The sequence below is a fragment of the Suricata suricatta genome, chromosome X, assembly GCF_006229205.1.
Source record: "Suricata suricatta isolate VVHF042 chromosome X, meerkat_22Aug2017_6uvM2_HiC, whole genome shotgun sequence".
NCBI classification, from domain to species: Eukaryota; Metazoa; Chordata; class Mammalia; order Carnivora; family Herpestidae; genus Suricata; species Suricata suricatta.
Genome location: NC_043717.1, coordinates 111,330,978 through 111,352,792, shown reverse-complemented (window position 1 = coordinate 111,352,792; position 21,815 = coordinate 111,330,978). Strand labels below are relative to the sequence as shown.

At 38.4% G+C, this 21,815-nt stretch overlaps 1 protein-coding gene across 1 annotated transcript in view; it reads right to left on the bottom strand.

Moving 5' to 3' along the window:
• The window catches only part of VAMP7 (vesicle associated membrane protein 7), a 59,490-nt gene extending 37,969 nt beyond the window's left edge, over positions 1 to 21,521 (bottom strand). The window contains exons 1-4 of the mRNA XM_029930186.1: positions 21,395 to 21,521; positions 9,332 to 9,486; positions 4,156 to 4,213; positions 1,809 to 1,946 (exon numbers count right to left, since the gene is read on the bottom strand). Coding sequence (XP_029786046.1) covers positions 1,809 to 1,946; positions 4,156 to 4,213; positions 9,332 to 9,477 — 342 coding nt within the window. The 5' untranslated portion in view covers positions 9,478 to 9,486; positions 21,395 to 21,521. The remainder of the gene's footprint in view (positions 1 to 1,808; positions 1,947 to 4,155; positions 4,214 to 9,331; positions 9,487 to 21,394) is intronic.
• Between the last annotated feature and the right edge of the window lie 294 nt (positions 21,522 to 21,815).

The window sequence follows — 21,815 nt, the reverse complement described above, 5'->3', positions numbered from 1 at the left end:
ATAAAAAAACGATACCACATAAGTGTTACAGTATAAAAATACCACCTCATTTTAAATAATATAAAGATATGTGTATTATATCAATATACATTTAAGACCCTTGGAGCAGAAGTATGCAGTTCTATAATCTATGCTCAAACAAGAAAGGAAAAAAGAGAACTGTAGTTAGGGCAGGGGGAACAAGACAAAGAAAAGCACCCCAAATTGTTCCCCACTTCTTGGGTATGATGAGGTAGGGGCTGGCCCAGCTTCTGGGCATCTGTTCTTGTATCTGTTGAGATCAGAGTACACATCCTATTTTCATTGGCTTTGTATAGGATCTAGAAATCTAAGACACTGATCATACTATATATATATTGAAATTATTATCCATAGCTATTCATGGAGTGCTTAATATACAATATCCTGGTCACTTCACCATGCTAAATGCTTCAAAGAGAGAACATTACTTAATCCACCCAAAGACTCCATGATGAAGATGACTTTATTATTATCTCCATCTGTAGATAACAGTCCTGGCATAGATTTGTTTAGAGGGTCACCCACAGATATGGAGCTAATGACAAACTGGCTAAGTTGAAAGTTTTGCTGCCAGCTCACCCTATTTACCTGTGACTGTGCATTGGTATATTTTTGGTTGGTGGTGCTTTACATGGTTTCACATATATGAATGTTTTCTACTGGGAAGTATGAAACAAGTGAACTGATTGAATAAAGATCTATAACTATTTAAAGGAACTTCATCCCCTGAAGAATACATATTTATAAGTGTAATACTCAGAAAGAATATTAAAAAACACTTATAGGAGAAGTGAAAAGGAAAGCATTAAATTATAATAATTCTTTTTCCTCTCATTCACAATACAATCATAGACAGAATATATGTCTTTGCACTCAAATAGTTTCATGGATAAAGGGGAAGCATTTAGAAAGGTCTCAACATCATCAGTCATCAGGGAAATGTAATTTAAAACCACAATGAAATACCACCACACACCAACCAGGATGACTAAAGACAGACTAAAGCGAGCACTGTTGCAGAAACACTGGAACTGCTGGTGGGAATGTAAATGGTACAACCACTTTGGAAAAAAGTTTATAATGATTTATTACAAACTGTGGCATACGCATATAATACTATTCAGCAAAAGAAAGAGAACTAGTGATTTATGCAACATGAATATCAAAATCTTTGCACTGAGCATGCAAGACACATGAGTATACAATGTATAATTCCTTTTACAGGAAATTCTAGAAAAGACAAAACTAACTTACAGTGACAGAAAATAGAGCAGAGGGTGCCTATGGCAGAGTGTGGGGAAGGGGACTGACTACAAAGGGACATCAGGAACTTTTAGAATAATAGAGATGTATCTTGGAAAGGGAGGTATTTCACAGGTGTGTATATATATGCAAAACTTCACTGAGCTGACAATTAGATATTCATATAGATGAGCAGACTTTCAAATGACTAAGTTGAGCTGTTCAAAAATTAGTTGCCTCATGGGAAGGTAGAAGGTTAATGTATGAGTTAAGAGACCATTTGACATATTGAGTGGATTTATGCATTAGATGGGTAGCTGAAGTAGCTGCTCTTTAACGTACTTCCCCATTCCTAGGTACTCTGAACACTAGAATAGAGAATATCATGTAATTTAAAATTTTCTATCTGGTAGGTTTTCTTATGTTCACATTTAATGGCACAATCAGAAAAATATATTTGCAGATCAGGGTCCCCTATATTCAAAGTGTCTTAAGGTAATAAAGAAGATAGGAATCAAAATACCACATCCTAAAAAATATCTTACCAGCTGTGCAGCCAAGACACTTGAGAATTCGCTATTCATGGCATATGGGAGTGCTGTCTGTGCTCTTGAACCATATGTAGTCTGGAACCGCTTTTTTATCTCATTCAGAAAACTAAATGCTCGGGATCGTTCAAAATCCTGAGAAGAGAACAACACAGAGTTTGCATTTGAAAGTAAACAAAGATGATATGGATGATTAACAGCTAATATTTACTGAGCAATGAAGAGAAACTAGCACTGACTTCATTTTACAATAAGGAAACAAAGACTCTGAAAAGGTAACTTGACAAAGGTCAAACAACTAGTAAAACAAAAGAGCTGAGAGTCCAATCCAACTATTTGATTACTTTCTACCAAAGACAACAGGATCTAAGTTAGCTTCTTGAGAGTAAGAATTGGGTTTCACTTCTTTCATATCTTTCACAGGATCTGTTAAGAAGGCTCAGCAAAAGAAGATGCTATATAAATCCATAAAAATATTACAGTCCTTCACACACAAAAATAACACTATTGATATATGCTTGGAGTTGAGTTTTTTTAATAGTGATGGTACACTTGAAAAGATTAAGTGATGTACTCTTGTCTGGTCCCAGCCAAAAAGTATTTACATATATATAAAGTTTTAAGTCAAGAAATAGAAAACTCAAGTCTGATGAACCCAAATTTAGTGACATTTCCCATCTGTTCCAATAAAGATTAAACCCTGACCTATGGCAATTGTGCCAACTCCATGCCTTTGTCACTGATCAATTTAGAAATAAGTATGTAACCTACTCCTAGCCAATTTCAGATATAGCTGGATTTTAAAAGTAATTTTAGAAAGCAATGGGGTGCCTGGGTGGCTCAGTTGGCTGAGTGTGCAACTCTTGATGTTGGCTCAGGTCATGATCCCAGGGTCATGGGCTCGAGCCCTGCATCAGGCTCTGCACTGAGCATGGAGCTTGCTTAAGAATCTCTCTCTCTCTCTCTCTCTCTCTCTCTCTCTCTCTCTCTCTGATCCTCTCACCCCTCGTGCCCTCTCTCTAAAATAAAAAAAAAAAGAAAAAACTGTGAAACCAGGGATAAAAATCACTAGGATGATCTGTGGTTGACACTCATCTCCATCTCACCCAAGATGATTATTAGTCTAAGCCAAGGGTTCTTAAGCTAGGGTCAATGGTCAAAATTCAAGGGGTCCATGTACTTGAATAGAAAGAAAACTCACATTATTTTCAGTAAGTTTTAACTTAAATTTCAAATCTGCGTGTGGGTGACAAACCAAAATAGTACCAAACAGTATCTGTCACTCTGTTACCAACAGAAATCTTTTTTTTTTCACGTACCATTAGTTACAGATATCTCAAAATCTCATATATACTCATCACCACTTCAAAATTATTATTAGTCATTAGACCTCTGACTAGATCTTGTTACTTAATCAATTCACAAAGAAGCATATAAATTATCAATTTTTAAAACACTCTGAATACTTTATTTTGATATAATTGTTTTGTTTATAATCATGTATTTCATTTGGGAAGAGCCTATGAGTGTCAAAGGAGTCTGTGGCACAATAAAAATTAAACCCTGACCTATGGCAATCATGCCAATTCCATGCCTCTTATCATTAATCAATGTAGAATAAGTATGTACCCTACTCCTAGCCAGTAATACATGAAAAGTAAGCATGGAGAGAGGAGGGTGTGGTTTGGAGAACTTTCCTCATTCTTACAATAAGAGATTTGAGAAGACATAGTCCCTCTTCTCTGGATACAAAATAAATAACCATGTGGCTCCATGCAACCATAGGGAAGTATACCTAGGAAGAAGCTGACACTAAGGATAGCAGAGGAGAGAAATGACCTTGATGGCATCAAGTTACTGAGCATTTTAGTCTAGAACCTACAAATACTCAAAAAAACCACCTACCAATGTGAACTACAGGTCTACAAAGCCAATCATGATATACTGTGATTTTGTTTTCTAAAAGTCTATATACATTTAAAAAATTTACTATTGACTGAATAAAATATTTATTTTAATATTTCAAATAAATAAATTTTGGATTTGATACCAAAGGGTCACGATTATGAAGGCCAATGCTTACTACACGATACGATAAACGTAGAAGTTGCAAGAGGTTAGTTAAGCTAAAACTCCATTGAAACTGAGCTGATATGCATATGCCCAGATAGCTACTCTTCTTGTCATTTGCTGCTCCACATGATAAATGCGAAGTATAGAAAAATTTTCAGCTATGGACACTTATATTCACGTCACGTTTACCTACCATAAATATAGATAATTATCTACTAACTCTATTAACAGTATACATACTTAAATAGCAACATGTCTTCAAGTTACTTACATCATCAGTGATACAAAGATATACAATCCTGTCTTGGCAGATGTAATGAAACAAATATCTGTAGGATAAAAGATATAAAACTTGCTGTGGTTATGAGCAATATTGCTTTCACTTCCATCTTCTATGTATAAGCAAATTTAGTACTACCAATGTGACCGTATCATTTATTGATACTACCCTCCTTTTCTCCCTCCCCTATACACCTGTTTCTCTCAAGTCAAACTGATAGGAATAAATAAGGCATTTAAAGAAAGTCTCTACCTTAACTACATAGCACAACAGTATGCACATTACCCATTAAAATGACAGCTGCAAAAGCACAACTGGACTCTTAAGGCCTAAAGAAGGGATGACATCTTAGGAGGGACACGTCATTAAGATTAACCTCCGATGGGCTATATGGTCTTCCTTGCTTGCTTTTAAGATCTCAAAGCAAACAATTTTTCTACTAATTACTCAACATTAACATTTGTTTGGCATCTACTTGGAGCCAGTTTCTGGGATGGGTGCTGAGGATACACACAGGCAAAACCATCAGTCCCTGCCTTTACAAAGATCGCAGTGCAGGGAATTGCAGAGCAGCCCGGTAAAACAGGATGAGGAGAGGCAGTACAAGGCGCTCTGGCAACATAAAGGAGACACTGACAGAGTTTGGCAGAGGGTAAGAGGAAAGACGTCCTGGAGCAAGTGACGTGTGAGCCAAGACCTGAAGAGTAAGTAGGAGATGGCAAGGTAAAGAGTAGACAAAGAGTGTTCCAGAGTAGAAAACAAACAAGCATAAATGCTTGGAGATAAAGAAAAAAAGCACATAATGGGTTTAGTAAAGTCAAAAGAGTCCACATGACTAGAGTATGAAATGGAAGGACAATTTGGCTACACAGATGAGGCTGGAGAAGTAAGCAAATACTAGGTTACAGACCATGTTAAAACCTCACTATGCTTTACCCCAAGAATAGTGAACAAGTATCAGAGGGTTTTAGCCTGAGGAGACTGTGGTAAGATCTGCCATGTAAAAGGATGCTTTGGCTAGAGCATGGAAAACTGATTGAAAGGAGGACCCAGACAGGAGACTACTGTAGTAGAGCAGGTAAGCAAGTGAGGAGAGAAATAAACTAAAGTACTATGGGCAATGAAAAAGAAAAGAGAAGAAATAGCACAGAACTTGATAACTGGCTATTGAAAGTGAAGCAGAGGGATAACTCAATTTTGCCTCCTGGATTTTACCTTGGGGAAATGGATAGATAGGAGTGCCTCTTGAATTATACTTTTAACGTCCACACAGAGGCTGCACTGAATAACAAGGAGGTATAGGAACTCAGGCAAAATGTCTTCCTTCACTACTCTAAAACCATTCACATCAATTCTGGCTTCCATATCACCATATCCAAGTGGCTCTCTCTGAAACATGATAGTGTAGACCACTTCCTTCTTCTGAAAAGTGTTTTCTCTCCACTAGATTTCCTAATACAAAGCTTGCATGGTTAATGTGGTAGTCTCTTTCCCTTTCTATTGACATTTTCCAGTATCTTCAGTTCCCTGCTCTTCTCTAACATACTCCCTGGATATGGTGGCATCCACTGTCATGTCTGATTGTTGTTCGTTTTCAGCTACTACAATTATGATGATGATTCCCACATCTAGATCTGACCTACTTCCTGAGCTCCAGGCTTACATACACTACTATCTACTAGACATATCCAACTGGACATACCAGTGACAACTTAAACACAATGTCCAAAATGGAAGTCATCAGTTTCCCCAAAAATCTGTTTCTCCGAAATCACACTAGGGAGTAACTTGGTGAAAAGACCACAAAAAGTTACAAGGCACAGTCCCTGCCACCAAGGAGCCGACAGTCAGGGGACAGAGACAAAAAATAAAGATTGCAATTATGATACAGTGTGGTAAGTGCTACAATATGAATAAACAAAGGATGCTATGGAGACAAGCAAAAAGGAGGCACTTGGTCTGGTCTTGGAGTTCAGGGTTTCTAGAAAAGGAAATATCAAAGCTCAGAAAGACAAAGTCAGATTTTTACAAAGGTAAACAGATTCCAGTAAAAGGTAATAGCTACTGCAAAGGATAGGAAGAGAGAAAAACCCAGCACTGAAATGAAAATAGCTAACTATGGCTGGAAAATAAAACCAAAGGCTAAAGTAGTGACAGATGAGACCAGAGAAGGAAGCAGCAGCAGATCTTGAAGAATCTTCCTAGTCATGTTAGTAACTTTACCCTGAGTGCACAGAGTAACTGCTGAAGAAAAAGGACATGATCAGAACTGCCCTTTTAGAAGGATTAAAGTAATAATGAAGAAAGTATTTCATCCGGGACCTGTAAAATGAGCAAAAGTTTAACGGGGGGGGGGGGTAGGAAGAGGAAGATAGTCCAAAAGCATGAAAAATAGATAGATATAACAATGCCTGGAATAACACAGCTAGGCCAGGGAATGGCAAGGACTCCTACAGAGACAAGGGTAGAATGGTCAGGAATGGACTAATGTGAAGGCAGAGTTTGGGCTTTACTCTAAAAGCACGGCCTTTAAGCAAGAAAGTGTAATCACAGGAATGTGCAATACAGATTTAAGGAGGGGGCAACCAGAAGCTGAATGGTTAGGAGAGCTATTAAAAATGAAAAACAATAAAGGCCTAAACAAACACTATGACAAGTGGGGACAGAGGAAATGGAATGGATTGAAAAATCTCTTGTAGGAGAATGGCAAGGATTCGGTGAGAAAGCCAAATATGATTCTTAAGTTTTAGGCTCAGGAATGGCTGGTGATGTTGTCAAAGAAGAAAGAAATAGCAAGAGGAAGTTCAGATTTAGGGAGAGAAATGGTTGTCATAAAGTAAAAAATGGACTTAATTGTTTTGGTGTACAATCATAAAAGATATTTTTAATTGAGATGATAGAACATGATTATATGAAAGAAACAAAAACAGAAGATTAAGAAGAAAAAACTCAGTGATGAAGCCTCACTCTAGAGGATACTGGGCAGGAGTAGATTAGGATGCAGGTGGAGAGGCATGGCAGGTACATAATGTTGCCTTCTTGTACTATAACCTTACTGGATTACATACTCTAGCTTCCCTTGTAGCTAGAAACGCCTATGTGACTAAGTTCTGGATGATAAAATGTGAGTGGAAGGTATATCACCTACTTCCTGGTCTTGCCTCTAGAAGGACTGAATGTGCTTTCCATGGACATTTTCCTAGGAACTGACTAGGAACACAAATAGCACAAGCCTCAAAAGGTTTTGAAAAAATTATAAAGCCAGACTCACAAGAAACTGGGATCACTTGACCCCTAAGACGTCTGCGCCAGTAAACTATACCGGCGGGCAGCCGACTACAAACCTGTACAGTTCCCGAAAATGACACACTCCCTAACATCCATTTTGGATGTGGCCAGATGGTAACAGGCCAGAAAAAGCCTCCTGGAGAACAAACCCAACATTCTGGGAGAAAAGACAAGGGAATTCCTCCAATAAAGCAGAACCACTAACCACTCCAGGATCAGAACAGGAAGTCTTTGAAATCGCTGTGAAGTAGTTATTTGAACACTGCTAGGAAGCAATAACTTCTATGTGTTTCTCATTTTTCCCTTTTCTAAATGAGAGTTTGTAATTTCCACTGTGGTGATGTTGTTCTTCTTCTACAATTATCTATTGGGTTGGCAGTGGGAGCAGGGAGAATATATGACTTCTCTTTTAGGTTATGGTCAGAAGGTCACAGGAGCTACACCTGGGCCTGATGGAGAAGATGGCGTGTTACCCAGACTCTCTGAGCTGTAGTGACCAGAAGTCCTTGAGCTCGTCTCCTCCAGGGAGGATACATGTTCTAGGTTTGGGAAGAAGAGTACACGCAGATACTTGAGTGGCCCAGAAGAGAATGGAAGATTGCACAAGTTGTCTCCTAACATCTAGAGCAACAGAATTTTAGCTGAACATACAGTTGCACAGCTATTAATGACAGATTCTAAGCTCCCTTCTGGCTAGGTTAGCTCTATAACTATGTAAAGAAAAATAAAACATAAGCAGAAACCTCTAAACAATAAAATATCAACCTACATCTGGACTTGGCCTTTAAAAAACTGGGCAAGTGCAGGGAGTTAACAAGAACTAAAGGAGGTGCCTTGGCCAGAGATAATCACAGACACTAACTATAAAGTACAGAGCCACCCCACCAACCTGGGGGCACTCATCTCTGAGCTACCTCATTTAAGTAATACCATAATTGGGGGTATCTCTCTTATATAGCTTAGACTAGATCCTAAATTATACAAGGAGATATCTTCGGAAACTAATATGAACCTCTTTCTGAGATAAGAATGAAAGAAATTAGGATGAGTTAAATAACAAAAGTTTTTTAAGTACTGATGAGGAAGGTGGAGGCACTTTTTATTTGATTACTAAGACTTCCCATCTATGTGCTCCCCAATCCATTCTCCAACCACCCACCAGATTCTAAAGCAAAACCTGACCATGTCACACGCCAGCTGAAAACCTTCAATGCCTTCCCATGGACCACAGAACAAATTCCAATCTCTTAACATGGCCTATGAGGCCCTGTATGTCTTTTCTTCAACCTATCTCTCTTTGTTTTCACTAGGCTGTGTACCAGTCACAAAATACCACCTGCAGTTCCCTACACTTGCCCTATGAACTCATGACTCCATACTTCTCTACCAGCTGTTCCTTCTCCCTACCTGTGACCTCCCACCATCTACTACAATTATCTATGGATTTGACTGTCTCCTCCATTAAACTCTAACCTCTATGAGGGCAAATATTGTGTAATTTCTTATTGTATCCCCAGCACCAAGCATAGTGCCTGGCAATAGTCAAGTGCTCAGTAAATATTTACTACGAGAATGAACGAAGGAATATCATTATCTCTTATCTGTTCTATGTTGCACATATCCTACAGTTCTATAGCAAAGTCATTTTTACAAGTAACATTGCCATATCTTTCTTTAAAATATGAGTATCACTTCAATGAAATACAATAACTTAAATTTACAATGAATAGAAGCAAACCATTTTCTAAGCTGATAAAGGTTATTGCTCTGTCAGCTTATTTAAACTATCTACCAAGAACCATGTTTTCCACTTTTCTACTATGCTGATTATAGTACAATTTACTTCTTTCACCGTCTACCCATGCAGAGGAGAACTCACTTGCCATGTGAGTACGTTAGTTTGTTATTTTCAGAAGGTATCTTAGCCAGAATCTGCTCTGTCACCTCCAGGAAGTTTCCTCCACACCAAGCATGTTTGGCAAGGATAGTCGTCCCCCTGGCAACAACTGCAAAAAGAATGGCCATGGCTTCAATCTATCAAAAGGAAAAAAGACACACAAAAGTTAGAATACTTCTTTGACATGATCTTTCAAAAGAAAATTATCATTTACCAACACCTACCCACGGCCAGTATTTTTCCAATCTTCATTTATTTTTTAACTGAAGTATAGTTGACACACAATGTTACATTAGTTTCAGGTATACAACATAGTGATTTGACAATTCTGTTAGTTATGCTATGCTTACCACAACTAGTTACCATCTGTCACCACGCAAAACTGTTACAACACGTTGACTATAATATAATCTCTATGGTGTACCTTAATTTCTATGACTTATTTATTCCATAACCAGAATCCTGTATCTTCCACTCCTCCTCACCTCTTTTTTCCCATCCCCCTCCCCTCTAGAAACCATCAGTTTGTCCTCTGCATTTATACATCCAATTCTGCTTTTTGGTTTTTTTTTATGCATTTGTATTTTTACATTCCACATGCAAGTAAAATCAAACATTTGTCTTTCTGACTTATTTCACTTAGCATAATACTCTCTAGGCCCATCTATGTTCCTGCAAATGGCAAGAGCTCATTCTTTTTTATAGCTGAGTAATAATATTCATGTGTGTGTGTGTGTTTGTGTGTATGTGCGCACGTGTTCATCTTTATCCATTTATCAATGGACACTTGGGATACTTCTGTATCTTAATTATTGTAAATAATGCTGTAATAAACATAGAGGTACATATATATGTTGAAATTAGTGTTTTCGATTTCTTTGGGTAAATACCTAGTAGAATTACTGAATCATATGGCATTTCTATTTTTTATTTTTTGAGGAACCTCCATACTGCTTTCCACTGTGGTTGCATGAGTTTACATTCCTACCAACAGTGCACAAGGCTTCCCTTTTTTCCACATTCTTGCCAATACTTATTTGTCTTTTTGATAGCAGCCACTCTGACAAGTGTGAGATGATATCTCATTGTGGTTTTGATTTGCATTTCCTTGATGTTAGTGATGTGGAGCCTCTTTTCATGTGTCTGTTGGCCATCTGTGTCTTCTTTGAAAAAAACTGTCTATTCAGGTCCTTTGCCCACTTTTTAATTGGATTATTTGGGGTTTATAGTGTTGAGTTACGTAAGTTCCTTGTACATTTTAGATATTAATCACTCATGCACATATTATTTGCAAATATATTCTCCCATTCAGTAGGGTGCCTTTTAGTTTTGTCACTGTGCAGGAGCTTTTTATTTTGACGTAGTCCCAATAATTTTTTATTTTGTTTCCCTTGCCTGAGGATACATATCTAGAAAAAAATGTTGCTAAGGCTGATGTCAAGGAATTTACTTCCTATTTTTCTTCTAGGAGTTTTACAGTTTCATGTTTCACATTTAGGTATTTAATCCATTTTGAGTTTGTGTATAGTACAAGCCAGTGGTCCAGTCTTCCCAACAACATTTGTTGAAGAGACTGTCTTTTCCCTGTTGTATATTTTTACCTCTTTTGTTGAAGTTTATTTGACCACATAATTGTGGGTTTATTTCTGGGCTCTCTATTCTGTTCCAATGCTCTGCCTGTTTTTGTGCTAGTACCATATTGTTTTTTTATCACTACAGCTTTGTAATATATCTTGAAATCTGGGATTGTGATACTTCCAGCTTTGTTCTTATTTCTCAGGATTGCTTTGGCTATTCAGGGTCTTTTGCAGTTCCACACAAATTTTAGGATTATTTGTTCCAGTTCTGTGAAAAATGCTATTTTGATAGGGATTGCACTGATTTTGAAAATTGCTTTGGGTAGTATGGACATTACAACAATATTAATTCTTCCAATCCATGAGGAGAGAATATCTTTCCATTTGTTTGTGTACCTGGAAACAGTATTGACCAAGGTGCTATAATGATAACGTAAGACACTTAATAACAGGCTTAACAAAAAGGTCACAGTCTTGTACAAGCTTAAAACCCTAAACAATGCTGACATGCACAGACATATAGAGACCCACCAAATACATACATGTGTGTGTATACAATGTAATATATATGCCATACACACATTGATAGGGTGCATTTACAAATTATACGACACAACCAGATATCACCATTTGAAAAACAATTACCATAAAAAGCAAAGGGACATAATAGAGGTGGTTCATCCTTTTTTCAAATTGAAGCAAAATTAACATACAGTGTTATACTAGTTTCAGGTGTACAATATAATGATTCAGTAATTCTATGCATTACTCTATGCTCTTCACCCTAAGTGTACTCTTAATCCTCTTTATCTATTTCACTCAACCCCCACCCCCCTGCCCTCTGACAATCACCAGTTTGTTCTCTGTATTTAAGACTGTCTCCTTTTTTCTTTGTTGTTTCTTAAATTCCACATATGCAGTAATCCTGAAAATTTATCCTAGGGAAATAGTTCAACAGAAGTTTGACTCCATATTCACAAAAATATATAATAACAATAACAGCTCATACTTATTACGTGTTTAATTAAATTATACACTATTATACTTGTACTAAAATGAGCAAACTGAAGTATAGATGACTTACACACTTGGCCCAAATTTACAGAGCTAGTAAGTGATAAGAGGTGGAATTTAAGCCCAGGTAGTATGGTTCTAGAACCCACAATCGTATCTCAAACTACAGAGTGCCTCTACTTTAAAGGCATCATCCATAATAGAAACAAACTGGAAATAACCCAAACCTTCTACAAGAGGAATGGCTCTATAAATCATGGTAAGATCCTTCATAAACAAAACATTTCTAAAACAATACACAGCATGAATTTAAGTCTATTTTTCTCATGTTAATGAATTTGTACTATTTTTTCCATCTAACTTCCCCATTTCTCTTATCTACAGAATAAATTTATTTAAAGAGATGACCAAGTACATTCCTATTCTACTAACTCTTCAACTTAATATTATTTGTTAGCATGTTCAGTTTCATCCAACAGGCCAGTGGTTCTTAAAATGTTGGTTCATGAGTTATCCTGGGTGGAAGAATAACAATCACTATTAAAAATTCAAATTCTTGGCATCATCACCTGAAATTCTGATTTGGTAGGCTTGAGGTGACACCGTGGAAATATGTATTTAAGAGAAGCGTATCTGGACGCAAGTGATTCACACAACCATATTTTGTGAAATACAGGAACAGACCATAAAATGCTTGAGGTAAGGGAATCCTGAGATTCCTTCTTGGAATCTCAGCACTAAAAGACAGCATAAAGAAAAGAAGTGCTCATCTGTCTCTTGAGGTAAACAACGCCAGGGTCTCTTCTTCACTCTACTCTCTAAATGAGGGTGTTCCCCAGGGTGTGTCCTTAGCCATCATCTTCTTTCTGGATTTCTCTTTTCCCATATGTATCAAGTTACCATTTCTAAATCACTTCTATAGAAAACTTATGAAAGAAATTGAAGAAGACACAAAGAAATGGAAAAACATTCCATGCTCATGGATCCGAAGAATAAAAATTGTGAAAATGTCATTACTACCCAAAGTAATCTACACATTCAATTCAATCCCTATCAAAATTGCAACAGCATTCTTCCCAAAGCTAGAACAAACTATCCTAAAATTCGTATGAAACCACAAAAAAAAAAACAACAACCCTGAATAGCCAAAGTAATGTTGAAGAAGAAAACCAAAACGGGAGGCATCACAATCCCAGACTTTAGCCTCTACTACAAAGTGGTCATCAAGACTGTGTGGTATTGGCACAAAAACAGACACATAGACCAATTGAATAGAGAACCCAGAACTGGACCCAGAAGTATATGGCCAATTAATCTTTGACAAAGCAGGAAAGAGTAACCAATGGAAAAAAGACAGCCCCTTTGGCAGGTGGTGCTCAGAGAACGGGATGGCAACATGCAGAAGAATGAAAATAGACCACTCTCTTATACCGGACACAAAAATAAACTCAAAATGGATGAAGGATCTGAATGTGAGACAGGAAACCATCAAAACCCTAGAGGAGAAAGCAAGAAACAGCATCCTTGATCTCAACTGCAGCAATTTCCTACTCGACACATCCCCAAAGGCAAGGGAATCAGGAACAAAAATAAACTATTGGGACCTCATCAAGATAAAAAGCTTCTGTACTGCAAAAGAAACAATCAAGAAAACCAACAGGCAACCAACAGAATGGGAAATGATAGTTGCAAATGACATATCGAACAAAGGGCTAGTATCCAAAATTTACAAAGAACTCACCAAACTCCACACCCGAAAAACAAATAATCCAGTAAAGAAACGGGCAGAAGACATGAATAGACACTTCTCCAAAGAGGACATCCAGATGGCCAACAGACACATGAAACGATGCTCGGCATCACTCATCATCAGGGAAACACAAATCAAAACCACACGGAGATACCACCTCACACCAGTCAGAGTGGCTAAAATGAGCAAATCAAGAGACTATAGATGCTGGCGAGGATGTGGAGAGACAGGCACCCTCCTACACTGTTGGCGGGAATGTAAACTGGTGCAGCTGCTCTGGAAAACAGTGCGGAGGCTCCTCAAAAAACTATCAATAAAACTCCCCTAGTGATACTGCTAGGGATTTACCCAAGGGATCCAGAAGTACTGATGCATAGAGCCAGATGTACCCCAATGTTCATAGTAGCACTTTCAACAATAGCCAAATCATGGAAAGAACCTAAATGTCCATCAACTGATGAATGGATCAAGGAGATGTGGTTTATGTATACAATGGAATACTACATGGCAATGAGAACGAATGGGATCTGGCCATTTGTAGCAAAGTGGATGGACCTCGAGGGTGTCACGCTAAGCGAAATAAGTCAGGTAGAGCAGGACAGATACCATATGTTTGCACTGATAGGTCTAACAGGAGAAACCCAAAAGAGGACCATGAGGAGGGTAAGGGGGAAATAAAGTTAGGGAGAGGGAGGGAGGCAAATCATGAGAGACTCTTCAATACTGAAAATGAACTCAGGGCTGAAGAGGGAGGGGGCTAGGGGAAGGGGATGACAGGGGAGGAGGTCACTTGTGGGGAAGAGCACTGGGTGTTATATGGAAACCGATTTGATAATAAACTATATATAAAAAATAATAAATTACTTCCTTATACATTATATCCCTTGATCCTAAATGCCCCAACTGACCCTCTAACATACTCCAGGTAGTACTTCACTTCTTAAAATCACAGTCTACATACTATCTCTGCTTCTCTACTTCTTAACTATTCAACTTACTATAATCTGGATTTTGCCCTAAAGAGTCCACAAAACCATGCTCGCTAGGATCATCAACAGCCTCTATGCTACAAAATTCAGTGGACACTTCTCCATTCTCACTTACTTGACCTCTTAGGAATAGTAAACACTGCTGACTAACTCTCCTTCCTGAAACACTCCTACATGTCTAGATGCTCCTTGTTTTCTTACTGAGCCCTCCTCCTCTAGCTAACTTCTAAATGTTGTCTTTCCATGGGTGTTGGTTCTATGCTTTCTCATCCCAAGAAGAGCTCATCTATACCTGTCATTTTTAAAATGATTTATTTGCTGAAGACACTGCATATAGAAAAAAAACCAAAGGCACAACCAAAGTTAAGGGAAAACCAAAGACAAAACCCAAGGCACAACAAGTAGTTGAGAGAAAGGTAGATGAACAGGGACTCACAAAGATGACTGAGAAGGACCAATTGAGAAAATCAGAGAAAAGCCAGAAGAGTGAGGTGGCCTGGAAGCCAAAGGGAAAGCAAGCTTCAAGAAGGAACAGTGGTCAGCTCCTACCTGTGTTTACTGATGCATAGTAGGAAGACTGTAAAAAAGCCACTAAAATTCAATAAAGAAGCAAGTCATTAGTGAAAGAGATATGTAGGAGAGTGGAACAAAACCACAGAGAGAAACAGAAACAAGAAATTATATGGTCCCTAAGACAGTTGAAAAAGTAGCAGCTTAGCAGCTTCAAGAAGTAAACTGAATTAGGCTACAATACAAAAAAAGTCTACTGTCTCAGTGGACCATAAGTTCATTATGAACTGACATCAGGTAATTGCTTAAAATGCTCACATAATCATCAATTACATTAAGAAACAGGGTGTCTTGATCTTTTAAAGTACTATTACCATTATACTCTGTGCTGGTTATATTCTGTGGAATACTGAACTCAACTCTGGGTATAGTATGTCAAGACTGGATGGAAGGGCAACATTATGGGTAAGAGAACTGGACATTCTAGAATTTGAAGAATGGCTAGAGAAACTAGGAACATTTAACATTAAAAAGAGAAGACTTGGTTTGGCTCAGGTCATGATCTCATGGTTCCTGGGTTCGAGTCCCGTGTCAGGCTCTGTGCTGACAGCTAGCTCAGAGCCTGGAGCCTGCTTCAGATTCTGTGTCTCCCTCTCTCTCTGACCCTCCCCTGCTCGAACTCTGTCTCTCAAAAATAAATAAAAAGCATTAAAAAAAATTTTTTAAAAGACTTGGAATGTGACAGCAACCTTGAAGTTGACATGATGTACAGTCACCTAGAACAGGGAATACATTATTTGGAATATAATTAGGAACAAATGTCTGTTAATTATCAGGTACACAGCCACAGAAACTTTTACTTTCTTCTCAGGTGTCAATAATAGGAATTTCTTACTCTCTTCTAGACTGTTAAAAACCTCACCTATTTTCAAGTCTCATCTTCCCTCACTGTAACTCTCTTGCAATAGAATCTGCAATGTATTTTAAAGTTTTTTTCATTTTTTTTAAAGAGTAAGCACATGCATGTGGGGGAAGGGCAGAGGGAGAGAGACAATCTCAAGTAGGCTCCAAGCCCAGCACAGAGCCTGACGTGGGGCTCAGTCTCATGACTGAGATCACCACCTGAGTCAAAATCAAGAGTCAGACAAATGAGGGAGCCACCCAGGAGCCCAAATATTTTTGAGCCCCACTCTTTTCAAGTTTCTAATTCCAGTTAACATACAGTGTAAAATTAGTTTCAGGTATACAATTCAGTGATTCAACACTTACATAGAACACCCAGCGCTCACCAATCCTTAATCCAGCACTCCTTAATACCCATCACCTGAACCTGAAATGTCTTAATGAGTATTGGGATATTAGAAACAGCTGTAAAAGAATACTGCATTTATAGTAAGAAAACCTCGAGGCACCTCGGGTGGCTCAGTCGATAGAGATTCCGGCTTCGGCTCAGGTCACGATCTCACGGTTCGTGGGTTCGAGCCCCATGTCAGGCTCTGTGCTGATGGTTAGCTCAGAGCCTGGAGTCTGTCTTTGGGTTCTCTCTCTCTCTCTCAAAAATAAATAAAATATTTTAAAAAGTGAGAAACCTCGCTCTGTTAATTATTAGCAGTATGTGAATGTCTAATAAATCCTAAAGTGCTATATAAACGTAATATTCAAGAAAAAAGAATGAAAAATATAAGCCAGAGAGAAAAGAGAAGGAAAAAAAACCCAATGATGAAATATAAAGGACAGTCCTTTCAACACTGTTCTTTTTCTTTCCTTGCTTGGTCTCAGAGCCGTTATCCCAATTCTACTTCCTTCCTGCTAAGAATCCTGTATTAGTTTCCTGTGGCTGCCTTGACAAAGTATTAAAAGCTGCAAAGGCTTAAAATGAGAAATTTATTGTCTCCTACTTCTGGAGGCCAGAAGCCCAGAATCAAGATGTTGGCAGGCCCAGGCTCCCTCTAAAATGTGTAGGGGAGAATCTTTTCTTATCTCTTCCTAGCTCCTGGCAGTTTGTTGGCAATCCTTGGCATTTTTTGGCTTTTAGATGCAGCACTTCAATCTCTGCCTCCATAGTCATATGGCGTTCTCCATGTGTGTCCAAGCCTTCACATAGCAGTCTCTGTGTCTTTTCTTATTAGGACTTACTCCAGTAAGTCTTCATTTTAACTTACGTCTTAATTACATCTGCAAAGACCCTTATTTCCAAATAAAATCACATTCACAGGTACCCATGATCAAGATTCAACATGTCATTTTTGAGTACACAAAACATCTTAGCAACTCACTGTTCCCCCCAAATCATTCCTACTCTCTCTTCTCCATGTATTCACGTCACCCCAACTTGCCTCCCACTTCTCTCCAAAACCTTTATCCTATCTCTTTCCTGACTCACGTTAGAGGCCTGTCCTTAGAATGATGGGCCATAAGGGCAACCTCCAACAGCCTGGAGTTAGGCCTGTTTCTACTTCCTAGAAGATTCCAAGAAAAAATCATTTTGTTTCAGTTGCTGGAATTCCAAAAAAAAAAGATATGCTATGGAGGAATCCAACTGGGAATTCTAGATGTAGTTTTTATAGAGGAATTATTAAATTGTGGTGAAGGTCTTTAAGTCCATCAAATTAAAGATTAAGTAAAATGTTACTAGTTGGCATAACAACTGAAATGCCCTGAATAGCATGATTTATAAAGAAAAAGGCATCAAGTTTCAAATAATCTTAAAAATGAATTTTTGGAATATATCCATTTGTAAGCAGTGGATTGCTTGTAATAAAAACAAAGTGCTCCCCACTCCCCATCCAGAAAAAATAAAAATAAAATAAAAATAAACTTCTAACAAAATAGCACAACAACAACACAAACACTGCTCCTCAGTGGAGGCATCTTCAAGTAGACGTTGAAGACAGTTTCAGAGAACTGAGTAAAGAAAAAGGCCAAGTCAGTTTTTCTCACATTCAAGTCTATGTGTTCTGACATATTTTTAATGTTGACTTATTTTTGAGAAAGAGCGAGGGATAGGGGGGATAGAGGATCTGAAGTTGGCTATGTGTTGACAGCAAGAGCCCAATGCGGAGCTCCAACTCACCAACTGTGAGATCATGACCTAAGTCAGATGCTCAAGCAACTGAACCACCCAGGCACCCCCAATTTTTTAATTCTATATTTTTATCTTGATAACATAAAAAATGTATGTAAATATTCTGGATCTACACATGTACCTTATAAATGAGGAATGGCACACAATTCCATACTGCATTTGCATTATGAAGGCCTAAGTGCCAAGAAATTCTCTAAAATAACAGTGCCTAATTTTTAATGTCTTGGAAGCCTGTGTCTGGCTGCTCTTAGGCTAATACATCCTAAAATCATAATGACAATCATGACTCAAGCACTCCTGTATTCCTGTTGTGTTTTTTAATCAGTTACAAAGACACAATTTATCTTTTGTGGTAACAATTTACAACTGAAATCGATCTGCATTTAAAAAAAACCTTTTATTTGAAGAATTAAGACTTGACATGTAAAAAATGACATAGTAGCAAAATAACATTAACAATTATCTCAGGCTAAGAAGAAAATAATACTTAAAGATATGTCTGTACCAAGTGGAAACCAAATGACACTATAACGTGTTGTATGAATAAAGGATGCACAACTATTCAAACAGAAAAAAAAGTGGAAGAATTAACTTCTCACATAGCACATGGTTAGAGTCAATGTAAAATCAAAAGTACATATTCTGTATCATTATTTATACTACTCCAAGGGGATGTATTATATTAATCCCTCTAACAGTTCATTAGCTGAATTTTCCATAGGAAATACACAATGGAAATTATATTTTTCCACTCTTTTATACTATTAAATTGGCTTATTAAATTAAATGGGAGGGGGGCATGGAAGGTGCTCAGGAAAGAGATGCGAACTCATATTACGGGAGGAGCTATGGAACAAGAGAAGCCTCAGAATGAGAACAAACTAGGGAAGGTAAAACTAGCCTGATGAGATGGAATGTTAAGGACTAGGGATAAGTCTAATGATCTTATATAAAGAAGGCCTTGTATAAATTAAATAATTAATGGATTGGATAAAATAGTTTTTCTATTTCAGTTCAACACATGTTCTAAGGGTTTACTATATGGCAACCAATGCAATAGACACTGGTGGTATGAAGGCCACAAAGAAAGGACCTCTATACTCAAGGGAGCCATAGTACAATTGGAAAGAAAGAACATAAATAAAAGCAATATGGTATAACCAGTGAATAATCTAAAAATGTACACAATAGTTCAGATTTCTTAATGTTTCGTGATTATTTCATCCTGGGTTAAGGAAAAACACAGGTGTCACCTTATGTATTAGGAATTTCCTCAGCATAAAGATGTGGTATATTCACACAATGGACTATTATTCAGTCAACAAAAAGAATGAATGTGAATAGAGCTAGAGTGTATTATGCTAGGCAAATTAAGTCAGGGAAAGACAAATACCATGACTTCACTCATATGTGGAATTTAAGAAACAAACAGATGAACATATGGGAGCGGGGGGAAAAGGAAAAAGAGAGAGGGAATAAACCGTAAGAGTCTTAAAGACGGGAGAACACACAGCGTTGATGGAGGGAGGTGAGGGGGGCTCGGTGGGTGATGGATATTAGGAGGTCACTTGTTTTGATGAGCACTGGATGTTATATTTAAGTGATGAATCACTGGCTTCTATTTTTGAAACCAATAATGCACTGTATGTTAACTAGAATTTAAACAAAAATTTGAAAAGGAAAAATATATGTAACTTAGATTTTTTAAAATGCATTTTCTTAGCATACGGTTATAATTATTTGTCTTCAGAAAAAAGGCCAAAGTCAATGTTATCTTTACTGGCTTTCCAGTGCCCAGCGTATAACTTTCCCACAAATATCTGTTTAAAAAATGAGTGAATGCTGAGCATGTTTTGGTTCAAAAAACAGATAACTTTATATTCAGTAGGACTGGTAAGAAGGAGATTTTGATCACTAAAGTTTCTCCTTAAGTAAGATACAGCAGTTGAGCTACTTTAATCTAATCTAATCCCCAATTCTTCTGTCCAGGTCTTAGGAGGAAATAAGCCAACAACATATAAACCACCAATTATGATGTAATACCCTTGGAGGAGACAGAAGAATGGAGAACAAATATTGATATGGCAGAGCAAAATGTGTTTATGAAAAGCCTCAAGTCTGGTCACAGACTTGGTGTTGTATTCTTCTTGATGTTACAAATATTCTTTCAGGGTGATGTTTCAGGATAGAAGTCTACCCTGTCATGTCAATTGCCTGTTCTATTTTATATTCACCACCACCACCACATTACATCATCTGGATTATTCCTGTCCATGTGAACTAATGAGAGTAGCGATCTCGTATGTCTTGTTTGTAGCTATATCCCTTGAACTTAGAACAGTATCTAGAACATATTAGCTGTTCAATAAATATTTGTTAAACATATGAATGGACCTGCTCTCAGCCACAGCTATTCAAAGGGAAAACACGTCTCTGGGATCAAGGGTGGGACGGGTAGTTGAGAGCAATTAGTAAGTCAGAAAGAAAAGGACTTGACAACTGGTCATTTGTAGGGTTTATGCGAGAGGAAGATAGAAAGCATTTACCAAAGAGTCTAGTACACGGTCAGAGTTTGTTAAATATTGACCAATTATAACAACATACAGGTCTGACGCTGTGGAAATAGATCTGGGTAGAGATACAGAGTACTTATCTGAACTGAGGAAGAAGAGGAATGTCACCAATGGGCGGTGAAGAAAGGGCACGCGGAAGGGTAGAAACTCACGAAGGAGCTCAATAGTAGGAGATGAAGCAGAAAGTGACGTCATCAAAATAAGGGCGTAGAGAGGAATTGTCAGAAGGCTCACGAGGTCTCAAGAGATTCAAATGCTAAAGAAAGGTCTTTTAGATTGTGAACTGAGGGACAGTTAACATTTTCCTCCTCCTGTAACAACAACTTAAGTGACGCATTCTGACACTCTTTAATTCAAGGCCTTTTCAGAGGCAGAAAACGCACTTCGCCAAAACTGAGCCTACCGACAATTCGAACCGTCGACACCAGAGCTCAAGTCACCCTTGCACTGCTTCCTCAATCCACCCCAGCACCTTCCAGCCCACACCTCTGCCCTCCCTCCGCCGTCGTCTCCCCGCCTCCTGCAGAGCGCGCCCCGTTCCATTTACCTGTCCCGGAACCCCGTGAAAGCGCGTGGGCTCAAGACAGAGGGGCGCAAGTCTGTGCCGGACCGCCGACCCTCTCCCAGAGGAGGCTGGGATCCGACGCCGCCGGCTTCCGCGTAAAGCGCCCCGCCCGCGCGCGGCCTCCTGGGAATGTGAGCGCTCCTCCAATGGGAGTGGGCTGCGGGCGGGGCCTGCTGCATTCCCATTCCCCAGCACTTCCCAGCAGCCACACTGCATTCTGGGAGTGGTAGTTCCAAATGGCGTATAACCCGGTCTGTCGCACAGTTGGTAAATTGTCATAAACAACATCAAGCGCTGTTCCTCCGGCAAAAGGAAAGAATGTACAAAAGGAAAGGGCCACCAAGATTCCACCAGCATTGAATCTTCGAGATAAACGAAGAGCGAAGCTTACCCCGCCCTCCCC